The 13045-nt window shown below is 42.5% G+C and overlaps 1 protein-coding gene across 6 annotated transcripts; it reads right to left on the bottom strand.

Annotated features, from left to right (window-relative positions):
- Window positions 1–1712: 1712 nt before the first annotated feature.
- Window positions 1713–12913, bottom strand: ENPP5 (ectonucleotide pyrophosphatase/phosphodiesterase family member 5). Of its 6 annotated transcripts, XM_077782464.1 has the most exons (6): window positions 12821–12899; window positions 12052–12089; window positions 11486–11608; window positions 9978–10847; window positions 6719–6895; window positions 1713–5403 (listed from the first exon to the last, which is right to left on the bottom strand). In XM_077782464.1, exons 4-6 carry the CDS (start codon window positions 10840–10842, stop codon window positions 5033–5035), a joined length of 1413 nt encoding a protein of 470 aa, XP_077638590.1. In that variant the 5' UTR covers window positions 10843–10847; window positions 11486–11608; window positions 12052–12089; window positions 12821–12899; the 3' UTR covers window positions 1713–5032. The 6 variants fall into 6 exon arrangements, with proteins under 6 accessions (XP_077638590.1, XP_077638588.1, XP_077638592.1 ...); XM_077782462.1 differs by having other exon boundaries at window positions 11486–12089; window positions 12821–12868; XM_077782466.1 differs by lacking the exon at window positions 11486–11608 and having other exon boundaries at window positions 12821–12863.
- Between the last annotated feature and the right edge of the window lie 132 nt (window positions 12914–13045).

Here is a 13045-nt window from a genome sequence, read left to right as displayed (position 1 = left end):
TGAGAACTGCCACAGGCACTGAGCTGCTGTGAAACCAGAGGCTGTGTCTGGTGGGAGTCCTTATCACCCTCTGTTCCTCCTCCCTTTAGCAGGAAGATGAGGCAGTGCTACTGTGGAAAGGGTTTGAAGAGGAAATTAAGTGTTAAGTAAGATAAACTATATTCCACTTGCACTGCTGATTATTTTCATTTCCAAAGATGTAGTGTGGTCTGTAAAGGTGCTGAGTGTTCTTCCTGGCACAAAGGGCTTCAGAGTAGCTCTTGTGCATCCAGTTTCATACAGATCATGTACAAATCAAGAGAATCTAGAAAAAAACATCTTTCTGTCTTTAAGGCATGCAATTGATTTATTTAAGAATTACTACTTTTAACAACAGAGCCTTAAACATGACAAAACATTTCCACTGTCTCATTCTGGTTTGTGTGAAGTATTTCTCATGAAAGCCAGTGGCTGATTTCCTTTTGAGCAGCCAGTTCAGAATAACAAAGCTGCTGTGGTTTGTGCTTCCTCAGGGCTGTGATAAAGGGACAGTAGTTTGTGACAATATTTCATGACTTGCTAAATAGACACAACTCAGCAATGGTCACAAAGGGCAGGATAATTCAGGGGAAGTCCTTAACCCTTAACTGGCTTTGCAGTTAGAGAGGAATAGGGGACATTTAGTGACATTTCCCAGCACTGAAGGCAGATGCTTTGTTACATTAACTGCCTCCATACAGGAACTCTCCACACTGGGTACAGCAGCCCTAAAACAAACCCCTCTGGCGTTCTGTGCTTTTTGGCCATTGGCATCACAGAAACAGTTCCAGAATTGAGCTGATTTCACCTGACTACAGCTCTGAAACACTGCTTTCAGTAACTTGCTGCCTGCACATTGCCTGTGAAAATAAACCAACTTTGTGTAGCTCCAAGGGACCACAGGGACAGATGTTTGCTGTAACATGCATGGTAGCATCTTTTATTGCAAAAAAAAACAGTATTAGAGGTTTGATAATAGGATTCAGATTAGGATTTCATTATGGAAAGGCTGATACCCCAACTGAATTTATAATTTTCATGTGCTTGCAACAATTTTTGTAGTTTACTATCTAATAAATACTTATATCACCTTTACTGTAGGGCAAACATGCCATGAAAGTTTTATACAGCAGCATAGATATGGCCAACACAGCATCCATGGAATTATTTATGCAGGGAAGAAGACTGGGACGTAAGCCTGTTAAATTTCCATTTTACAGAATGGGACCCAACCACTGCACATTTATCCTTATCTCACATGAAGTCAAGATTGTGCTGTTCACACTTCTGACAGAGGTCAGGGGAGCAGGGGGCTTGAAATGAGCTGATCTTTAAGGTCCCCTCCAATCCAAACTATTCTATGATTGTATGAAAAGTCAGTTTGCACATCATTTCATCTTACAACAGACTTGGTAGTTCTGGGTTAATGGTTGGACTGGATGATCTTAAAGGTCTTTTCCAACTTAAGTGATTTAATGAATCTGATTTTTCTGCTTTTTAATTTTTTTTTTTTTGAGACTGCATTTCTTGTAGCAGTATTACTGCAGCTCTTGACCAAGAAAGTCTGGAAGAGTTTTTTTTAGTAAAAGAAACTGGATTCCCACTATTGGTAACTGATAGCAGTTTTTTCCATATATGGCAGCAAGGTGGGAAACAAGTCTGTTATATAAGAGCTGTGACCTAAAATTCCAAACTTCTATCACACTTCCATTTATTTTTAACAAAGGCATACACTTTGCAGAGTCCAAAGAATAGCTGGGATGCATACAAGTTGAAACCATTCTCCCCCAGTCATCTCCCCCCAGTCCAAGTTTAATTTCCAGAAGTGTTTTCAATGAAGCCAGCACTCCATGCTTGACAGCATTATAGCAAAGATTTCTTTTAACTTCTGCATTTCCAAACAAGAAGAAACAAAGAAAGCATTTGACATCTTTATGCTCAACAGGTCAGTAATGAAACATATCATGCATCATTCTTGGTTTCCAAGTTTAAGTTACAAGCAGTACACAGTATACTCAAATTCCCTTTCCAATAAACTTGTTTGTACAATCATAGAAAGTATCACAGAAACCAAATCCCACATCCCCCCCACCCAAAAAGGTGTCTGACAAAATGTCACATCAGAAAAAAAGTTGCTACTTTTCTCGAGTGGCATCATCTGTGCTTTCAATTTCATTAAGCTCACATCCAGTAACTTAAAAACAGTTGGGCAAATGTCCTAACAAGGAACTACGAAGAGGTACCTGCAAATACACCTAAGAATAAAAGAAATGTTTGACCTTAATCTGAAATACCCAAATGCTACAAGATTCTCTTCATGGTTTTTTTTACAAAGTTTTATTTTGCCCTCCTCAAAGAAGGGCCTCACAGTGCAATACAGAACAATGACATAAATTCTCACGTTCCTGTCCCCAGCCTATTTGATATTATTGCTACCCAACCCTTTGTTGGGGGAAACCTACTGCTCTATACTTGTTGCCTATTTGGGCAGGTAAATCTAAGTCCCAAATGGCTGATCAACACTGGCAAACTTTGCGCCCCCTTAAAATCAAGGGTCACTGTGGCTGATGACAGAACTACACTTGCCACAATTAAAGTGAGGTTTAAGGAAAAGCTCTGAGATTACAACCCAGTTATTGTTACATCTGCCACAATCACTGCTATGAAATTACTGCAGTAAGAAGAATTTCTACTAAAGCAACAAGTTCCACAGTGCAGAAGCTAGAGGTGATGGTTATGGAATTGTTATGACAATTGTCACTGTTACTGTCTTATCAAAAGCCTGCAGATATTCCTTTAAACACACAGTACGTTTTGCTACAATTCATTTTTAAGCTGCAAATAAGCAAGAGAAGGTGGACTCAGTGCATCAGTTTGCTATGTGCCATCCACTTTTTGGAAGGTGGGTAGGGATTAGTAACAACTCAGAGGTTTGGGTTTTGTGCTCAGACTTCCCTGGTCTCTGAAAAGTGCTGTGAACACGTAACTGGTGTCGTGGCTCAGCTGGAGCCCCTGCAGCACTCAGTTTTACCTGTGCCAGCAAATTCAACTTCAGGCACAGCTAAGGGCCAGCTGCACTAAGAATCAGCCTTACAGACCTTTTCCTTCAGTGTTTTCTTAAGAAAATGGCAATGCAGGAAAACAAGGCAGTTCAGAGCACAGTAACAGCATAGAGTCAGCTGGAAATCACAGGGTTTCATATAAATCCCCCAAACCTGAGGGCTGTCTTCAAGAGACCTGCATTTTTCCTGCCTTCTAAAAGCTACTAAGATGTTGGGCTACTTCATTGCCTTCCCTCTGAAGCATTCACTGTACCCAAATGTGGCTTCTGGAAATGTCCACATGTATCTGCAAGACAGCTTGCTGCTAAGCAAATGTCCCTGCCATTGCAGCAAAACACAACAAATCTTCAATAAGTCTGGAATTTAGCCCAGCAAAAGGAATTTTGTACCCCAGCCCTCCCCTTGCAGAACTGACTGCCATGCCCTTGCACATCCAAAGCTGAGGTATTCTCACCCTTGCTTTCTGCTGGGGGCTGTGGATACAGACATAAATTGCATTTAAAAATACCCAGTCTGCTATTTCTGCACTAATTTTGAAAGTTTCTTTCTCCAGGCATTGTACTTGGCAACAAAGTGCTGAGAAATACTATCATCTCACAGGGAGAATGGGAGAAGTCTGACAACAGACAACTTTCCTCACTTCAGAACGTTTTTCATACCAACTTTAGTCAGCAGATTCTCACCATTTAGGTGAGCTCACAAAAAAACTCACAGCTACACTAGCAAGAAGATTTATTGCCACATACAAAAGAATATGTACCTTTGTTGAGGCAGAATTAATGTTTTTCCCTGACAGAGGTTTTCCTCTGGAGAAATAAACTCCAGTCTTACACTTTTTTTTTTATTAGTGAAGTGTGCTTTTTCAGATTTAAGAACATATATGGCTTAAGATTTATACAGCTGCCCCTTAAACTGCATGTGTAATCCTGATCATTTCATTCCAAAGCCCACCCAGACAGAACAGATAAAGCACAAGACACGAGTCAAACTCAGAATCTCCACTAGCACACCCGGGACAAGCCTGACAACACTCTGAAACCAGCCTAAGCATCCTTGTTCCTTAATTTATTCACCTCCCTTAGCACCACAGAAATAGAAAATATTCCATTTGGATATACAGGTGTGGTGCTTGTATGTGTCTTTATCCTGCCAGCTGCATGGAACTCCTCGAAAATTTAGTGCAGTGCAGAGGAAATAGAAAAAAGTAAAGACCTACATTTACCTGAAATCATATCTAAAGTGGTAAAAACCTATATTTACTTAAAACCATTTTTAAAATATTAAGAATCAAGCAGTTTAATACTGATTGCTAAAGGCAATACCACTTAAGTTTTGTATTTTGGGGCTACAGCTAACACAGCAATTTGAAGAAATATATGTAACTTGAAACTTAGACACCTAGCACTGCATGAGCCAGCTGAATAATAATGTTCTTTCCTGCAGGATTTAACCCACCAAGTTATCTGTAATGGTGATCCATGCAAAAGCTTCCTTGAGTAGGGCAGAAAAATACTAACAAAAAAGTTTAGTACCAGTGACTTGTTAAAATCAAAGAGACTCAAAAAACCCCTCAAAGAATAAAAGAAAAAAGAGGGTGAGAAATGAAATGACCATTTAATAGTCTGTGAAGTGCACCCCAGTTGATGTTATTTCCCTAAAAAAAGCCATAATAAGGTATTTGAGATCTGTTGTCACTACAGGTCTACGTACACACACAGAGCTTCCCAGATTTACCCAGGATATCTTCAAGCCCTGAAAGATGAAGTGGCTGCAGTGTGAAACAGGAACATGCTCTCTCTCCATCCCTGGTCTGTACATGCCCAATGGATCAGTACCACTGGATCAGCATCCATCTCCTTTCACTCCACATATTCATGCTAATCCACCTCCATTGTTTATTTTCTTTGTATGGGCTTATTTTAAGCCTCAACAGGAAATAATCCCAGGTGTTATTAATCTTGCAGCAGTGGCTGAGCAACTTCAGTGTGTCGGATTTGCATGGAATTTGCTTGGGCAAGGACAAAATGCTTAACAAAAACTGCAGTAAAAACCAAAACAAGCAAGCTGCCCAGGAAGACTCCTATCACAGTGGAGTAGGAATCTGCTCTGCGGGCTCCAGGAACTTTCTCAGCAAGTATATCCTTCACAGCATTGAAGGAACCATTGTTGGGCAGTGGGTTGATGCCAAGAAGATGGCACAGTAAGGGGTACAAGTCCGTAGCATTCATTAATTGTTTGGTGGCATTCTTTCTGAAAGCAGGCCCAACTGCCAAAAAAATGGGATGCATTTCTGGTACAGTGTTGTCATATCCATGATTACCAACTAGAAATAAAAGATAGATAAAGGTCAATATTGCAAAGTTGCAAAACAAGCATTAAACATTTTCCTAGAATTAGCAGAATGCAGAAAAGGCACACCATCCTTAGAGAGGATTGTTTTGATTGACAGCACAAATGTCTCCTAGCAAATACCAAAGAGAACTACAAAGAGAAAATAACTAAAAAACCCACAACAGAGAACACCATTTAACAAAGAGGGGGAAAAAATTGAGCTCATATGGCACTAACAGCATTGTCAATAGCATACTGTGTACATTCACACTTCCTTGATTTTCCTCAAGGAAAAACTCCCAACTTTGCAACTGGTCCAGGTCTCTTAGAGAAAAATTCAAAAAAACATGTAGAGTCAGACTGTCCACGTGACTCCAAGGAGACACTGACATTTTGTCCAATTTTGGGCACCATCAAGTCCTCAACAAGGAAGAAGAACTCACTGGTGGGTGTCCAGTGACCATTCCTGACAGAGGCATTAAAAACTGGGAACATGTCAAACACACAGGCACAAGGTGCTCTCAGCAGTTACTGAAAATCTTGTTAAGTCTTGCTGGTAACACACTTCAGGTACATAACCAGCAGTAAAGTTCAAAAGGTTCGCATTTAGAAATGTAAGAACTGATCATATAACACCTGTATTTTAGGTTACCAAGAAGTTACAGTTCATTGTCTCCATGCTACCTGTAATAGATCTCAAAACTGTGACGTGAGGAACTTGAAAGTGTTGGGGGTTTTATTCCTCCAAATCACCTAGAATGCATTTTTTCCTCCAAGGCAAATGAAAAACACTGGTGTGCAGTAACACAATATCCAGAGACTCTTTGTAACAATGAACCAGGTTACTCTTAAGTGTAGCATCCAGAAAAGCTGAAAACTTTCAGAAAATGTTCTTGTATTTTCCAACCCAACCCTTCTCCAGTAAATAAAACATGATAAAACAACCCATTCACTCTCTACTCAACACATTCAGTTACAATTTTGGTTTTTAATCTCTCAGGAAGTGCTTGTTGTTTTGCTACATCCTGAAAGACCTCAAGTATGCAGCCACTAAAACATGTGATTGATCTTATCTCAGTACATTTAATACTTAAGAAATGGTAAGTGCAGATCCTCCTCCCCAAACAGTAGGGTGCTTCCCATTCCATCAGGGGAAAAAATTATAAATTTCACACACTTTAGTTTGCCCTCATAGCTTTAAAAAAAATTAAAAATGAACATTGGTTGTTGATACTAGGAGATAAAGTATCACATAAGGTCACTGCCTTGGAAGATACAGCAAAACACTACAAAGACAGAATACTTACATAGAAAACCATCAGTCCTGTTATGTACAATTTCCCATCCTTTATCAGCCACTGCTAAGATGGGCTGAATTTTCTTGTTGTGTTTGTAATGAAATCTATCTGGAATCTGCTCCTTTTTATATACAGTCATGTTGGGATGAGCATTGGCCAAAGCTTCATATACTTCATCCAGTTTGCCTTCAAACAAACAAAAAATACAAAAGACAAAAATTAAACATACCAGTGTGTCTGCTGAACTCATCAGTGGTTAAAATACAGCTGAAAGAAGAGGGAAAAATGCACTTCCCCATAAGTGAATTATAACTGTAAGAGACAACAGTGTGTGCAGAGAAGTTCCTGTGAGAAATTCAGAGCCTCAGTCATAATAAGATCCCCTCAGCACCAGACTTCACAGCCTGTTCCCAAGCAATAACTGCCTTGCTAATTTTAGACAAAAATCCCTCATTTCAGTTATCAGAATGTAAGCTTCTCACAGGAATGAGATAGAAAGCATTCAGTTGTCTCCTGGAAAAGGAACCAAACCCTCCTAGCTTTATGCAGTGCCTGAAAGCAAGAAGACACCTCCTAAACCTGTTTGTGAGGTAATGGCTGCATTCAGGCCAAATTCTGTCACCTAGCTGGCTGTGACAACAAGTGACACTTTTCATCTATTTTAAAGCAGTTTCCTGGTTTCCTTTATTATTCAATAACACCCAAGAGCATGAGCTACTCCTCTGTATTCCCAATGCCTGCTCCTTTCCCCTACCTAGTCAAGTGAGCACAAACCCTCAAGAGCTCTACTGACACTGAATAATTAGGCATTTTCCACCTCCAATTCTTTATTTGCTTATTTCCAGTTTCTGAGCTTGCCTTTCCAGTAAAAACCACTGAAGAGCCACAACCAGTTGGTCAATCTGGCTGGAGCACCAGAGCACAGAATGGAGGAACCAGAACAAACAGCTAGGAACACAAAAGCAAGTGCAGGAATTGACATCTGACCAAATTTCTTCATTCCCCACCTCCACTAAAAGCCAGATTCCATGAGAGTCATGCAGTGCACACAACAGATTCCTGTGACATACCAAATCCATCAGCTCTGGGATTTGGGTAAGTATTTGTGTGATACAAGCAGATGAATGCACCGTGTGTCTGCAGGCCCCTTTCAGACTGCCATTTCCAGTATCCATGGAATTTTGAATGGATATCAGTGAAAAATGTTTAGGAGAAAGTGGGAAATGTTTCTAAAGAATACATCTTATTCTTCTCCTTCAGTTCCTAGAATCCAGTATAGACATTCTGAAAGAAAATGCATTAATATGTCCATTCTGAAGGAAACAAATTAATGCTTCTTATCTCAAACTGGCACAAAAAAAAAATCACTAAATTAAGAAACAAAACAAAGGTCAAGATGAGACAGCAAAAGCGAAGGTATCAGAGATAGTTACAGCAACAAGAAGAGGGACTCTAATGCAGCATTTCTAGAATTATATTAGTAATAAAGTTAATTTTGCTATGCCAGGTTTCTGTATGGGATGGCAGTGAGGGGAAGTCCCAAATATAGCAAACTTGATTTTATCCTAATTATTTGAATTAATATATTTATATTAAACGCAAGAAAAAGGCCAGCATCACCAGCTGTGGTACAGGTACCATTGTTGTAAACATCCAATTACTTCCCCACACACTAATACACCAGAATGCTTAAATAATGGCTTTAATCCATCTCTTGGGGAAGCAATAGATAGCCAAAAAGTTAAAAGAAATTGCTGCATTTTTAAGCATTCAAACCTTTTCTCACTCTCACTAAATTGTACCATTCCCTTGGTTTAAGAAAGACAAATTGAGTAGCAGGAGAAGAATCAGTGTTATGTACTTAAGCACATATTAGCTCATACCTGAACTGACAGTGAAACTCACTGTTTATAATAAAAATAACATCTGGTACCACTGAAGGAAAGAATTTTAGCTGTTCTCAAAACTAATTCTTATTTATTGGTAGTGTAATAATTACCTCAATCTCTGGGCTAAATCAAATCTAAGTTGTTTCTGAAATCCACTGAAATGGCTTTTTTACTATTCTGTCATCTAATTGTAGCAAGGATACTGTTTCTTTTTAGCATTTAGCAGACAGGAGAATCAAGTTACACATCTTAAAGTTCTCCTTTACTACATTAGGGGGATGTCAGCACTGAAGTTTATTTTTACAGCTTCTTTATTTACTAATGAGAACATCTTGGGCAACCAGTTTGCCTCTATGGGATGAAGGTTCCAAACTTGGCTCTTTTATCACCACCGAGAGAAACAGCACCCAGCTACAGGGCCTGACTGTGCTCAGGCAACAGAGACCTCAGTTTGGACATACTCACATTTTAATCTGGAGTAGTCTTCAAATAAATGACAAGACCCATTTGTTCATACTTTAATTAAGTGACTTACAAGTCACTTAATTCTGCAAAATACTCTCCCTGCTTAGGCACTAGAGTGCTATCTATCCATTACTGATGCAATGTTACAGAATTCTTAAAAGACATCTTTCCAGAAGGCTGCCTTGAAATTCAACTTCCAAATTAGCACTTTTTTTTTTTTTTTGTGTGGGCCGGGGTGTTATTTTCCATGTTTACACTTCTGCACCAAGTAGTTTACAGTACTTGATTATCAAAAAACAGATGCATTAGTGACACTAAACATACATCTGGCATCACAGCAACCCTTAGGTGACTGCAACCAGATTTCAGATTTTGATTCCAACATTGTTCTTGCCCATCTTTATCTCAGTAAAAATGGTATGAATATAACTGACTGGCTGTCCAGCATGACGGGGGGAAGAACTCAAGTGAACTACAATAGCTGTCAGCCAATCAAATAGCCAACACAGGCTTTCTTTTTATCAGATCCCCATCTGTTCTCAGTTTACTGTTTGAGTTAGAAATATAATTCTTCCATTATGGCTTCAGCATCTTGATGAAAGGCAAGATATGTAACATTCAGGTGTTATCTATCTAGAGCACCATTCAGCCTTGACACTGCTATTAGATTATCATATTTCTCACAAGGACTAAAGGATCCTTGGCAATATTAGTCAACTGCAAACAAATTTGCTCCCTTTTCTGAAAGTTCATCCAGGCTTTTGACAGAGCCACAAAAACAACAAAGGGATCCTGCAAGTACTCCTTGTTCAAGGCTGATGTCCTACTGCCACCAGTGCTGCTACCACCAACTCAGTCTGTAAAGTTTGGATACTCAAGTTCCTCCTCAGGAACATTGCTGCTGTAGCTCCTACCTTCTTTTGGCAAAATGGCTACTGCAGGGGAATGGTCGATCACTTTGTAGAGCTCTCTGCTCACATACTGATCAAGCTCAATGAGCCTTTCTGAGGACGACTGTGACATTCCATGATCACTTGTGACTATGACATTTATCACATCCCACAGCTTTGCTTTCTTCAGTTCAGAAATGAGATATCCCAGTTTTCTGTCAATGTCACTGATTATCGCTTCCATAAGTGGGTTTTCTGGGCCCAGAACATGTCCTGCTTCATCAGGCTGTTCCCAGTACAGGAGACCAAAGTTGATGGGCTCTTCTGATGTAAACCACTCAATAAGCTTTGCTACCCTGTCTTCAAAGGGAACAGATTCATTGTAGGGCATGTAATGTGTAGGCAAGACTCCATGTATCTTCACATCTGTTCCAGGCCACATAGCAGCACCAGATTTGTGTCCTTCCTTCTGGTTTGTCACCCATATTGGACTGGCCTCTTCCCAGAACTTGGAGTTGTGGGTGTTCATTTTGTTCAGGGAGAAGGTTTCATTCAGGACAGGGTCATACATCTCGTTAGCAACGATGCCGTGGCTCTCGGCATAGAGCCCGGTCACCAGGGTGTAGTGGTTGGGGTACGTCTTCGTGATGAACACGTTTGTCACCTGCCTGACGTGCACCCCGCTCTTCATGGCATAGTGGAAATTGGGAGTGGGCGCTCTGTAGATGTAATCCCACCGAAACCCATCGAACGACACCAGCAGCACTCTGGGCTGGACTGGCTGGAGACACAGTGCACTTGTAAGAGAGAGTAAGAAAATTCCCAGGACTTTCCACAGATTGCTCATGGCTATTCTGGAAGGTATCTGTCCCCTCTTCTGAGGCAACATGGCATCTGTTGAGCAGAGGAAGAAGTTGTCAAAGTCATAACTTAGTTTTAATAATGAGTGGCTAAAATATTCCTTATATATTTATATGCTCTAAGATATATTTCACAAAAGCGTGCAGTGACAAGACAAGGGGGAATGGCTTCAAAATGACAGAGGACAGGGTTAGATTAGATATTAGGAAGAGATGTTTTACTGTGAGGCCCTGGCACAGGTCCAGAGAAGCTGTGGCTGCCCCATTCCTGGAAGTGCTCAAGACCCGGCTGGACAGGGCTCTGAGCAACCTGGTCTGGTGGAAGGTGTCCCTGTCCATGGCAGGGGATTGGAACAAGATGATCTTTAAGGTCCCTTCCAACACAAACCATTCTATGATTCTAATTCTAAGACTCAAGGATTTTGACTACTCCTAGCTATGACAGGTATTCCTCATCTAACAGTCCTCATTATGTCCTTATCTGACAAAATATAACACATAATTTCACATTGTATTGGCTTGTGATCCCCTGCCCCAGTTTCTTCCTGTTCCTCCCAAACAATTTTTTGTTTTAAACTCAGATATCTACTCAAAGCAAGATCCCTGTAAGAATCCTCACACAGAACTTCCTTGTCTGTAACTGACCTAAAATTTCATACTAATATTACCCACTTTTTGCTCAACAGTATCATTTAATCACAAGACCAGTTCAATCCTGCGATGGGTGGTACCAATATTCCTCACAGCTCCCTTTAGGTTTCCATTTTTCAGCAATCCTCTGGGACTCAATCACCACTGGAATTCAGATGGAAAACAGTGAATTTGCAACCAATAAACCCATCTTAATACTCAGAATACATAAATATCCTAGTCAATATAAGAAGCTATGGTATAACAAGCATCTGAATATCACTGCAACAATGGAATGGGATCTGTGGCTGCCCCATACCTGGAAGTATCCAAGGCCAGGTTGGACAGGGCGTGGAACAACCTGGGCTGGTGAGAGGTGTCCCTGTCCATGGCAGAGTTGGAATGAGATGAGCTTTAAGGTCCTTTCCAACCCAAAGCACTCTGTGATTTTAGGATTCTGTGACTTGCAGGTAGTCAAATGTTACACCAGACCTGTGTGTCTCTCGAAATTAAAATGCAGGCCTTGAGTTCTGCTAAGAACAAACTGACATTCCAGAGACTTAACTCCCCTTTCAGTAAGCAACACAGACCCAAAGGCTACTGATTACCTCAGATCCACCTGACGGGATGTTTCTTCCAGCTGCACCTGAAGGACAAAGGGACAACACACTGAGGTGTTGTTGGAATCCCAGCTGCCAAATTAGACATAACCCATAAACTCCCCTTCTGGGGAGGGACAAGTATGGACTGAAGCCCTCTCAAGTGAAATCAAGTCTCTACTTCTGAATTTTACACGACTAATGATCTCAGCATGATCTCTAATTCTATTATTCTAACTCCTTAACTGCATGCTCTCAATAAATAATAAATAACGGCTGGTTTGGTTTTTTTCCAAGGCCTTTTCATACTGCTTTTCCCCAGATACAGCCGAAGCACACCCGGGTCTCTGCCGAGCTCGGCACCACAAAACTCTGGGGGGACGAACCCCTCGGCCTGCCAAGGGCAGGTGCTGCCACACGGACACACGGACGGACAAGACAGACAGAGAAGAGCCCCGGGCCCCGCTCGGCGGCCGCCGGAGCCCGGCACACGCCAATGCCGAGCCCAGGCCGCCATTCCCCACACGCAGCGCCCGCGCCCAGCAGCCCGGGCCGGGGGAGGCCGGGCCCCCGAGCCCCGGGCCGGGGGAGGCCGGGCCCCCGAGCCCCCCGAGCCCCGGGCCGGGGGAGGCCGGGCCCCCGAGCCCCCCGAGCCCCGGGCCGGGGGAGGCCGGGCCCCCGAGCCCCCCGAGCCCCGGGCCGGGGGAGGCCGGGCCCCCGAGCCCCCCGAGCCCCGGGCCGGGGGAGGCCGGGCCCCCGAGCCCCGGGCCGCCGTTACCTGAGGGGCCGCGGGGCTCCGGCCCGGCCCGGCAGCGGCCCCGGCGCCGTCACTCCGCGCCTGCGGGGCGGGCCGGCGCGGGGCGGGCCCGGCGGGAGCGGGACACGGAATTACGGAATTGCGGGATTACGGAGGCAACGGCGTCTTTTGGGTCGGGAGCGAGCTCTGAGCTCACAGATCCGGCCTGTGACCGAGCACCGCCGCGTCAGCTGAACCGCGGCCCTC

Source organism: Lonchura striata, chromosome 3 (genome assembly GCF_046129695.1).
Source record: "Lonchura striata isolate bLonStr1 chromosome 3, bLonStr1.mat, whole genome shotgun sequence".
NCBI classification, from domain to species: domain Eukaryota; kingdom Metazoa; phylum Chordata; class Aves; order Passeriformes; family Estrildidae; genus Lonchura; species Lonchura striata.
The sequence above is the reverse complement of the archived record's forward strand: the minus strand, read 5'-3'. Positions and strand labels throughout refer to the sequence as shown.

What these genes read in the sequence shown, in the direction of transcription:
- ENPP5 (XM_021529729.3), bottom strand. Translation starts at nt 10,842, where the DNA reads ATGTTGCCTCAGAAGAGGGGACAGATACCTTCCAGAATAGCCATGAGC. An exon ending in AGCCATTTTGCCAAAAGAAG is followed by an intron (nt 6,896 to 9,977) that starts GTAGGAGCTACA and finishes GTTTGTTTGAAG; the next exon opens with GCAAACTGGATGAAGTATAT. An exon ending in CAGGACTGATGGTTTTCTAT is followed by an intron (nt 5,404 to 6,718) that starts GTAAGTATTCTG and finishes TTTTATTTCTAG; the next exon opens with TTGGTAATCATGGATATGAC.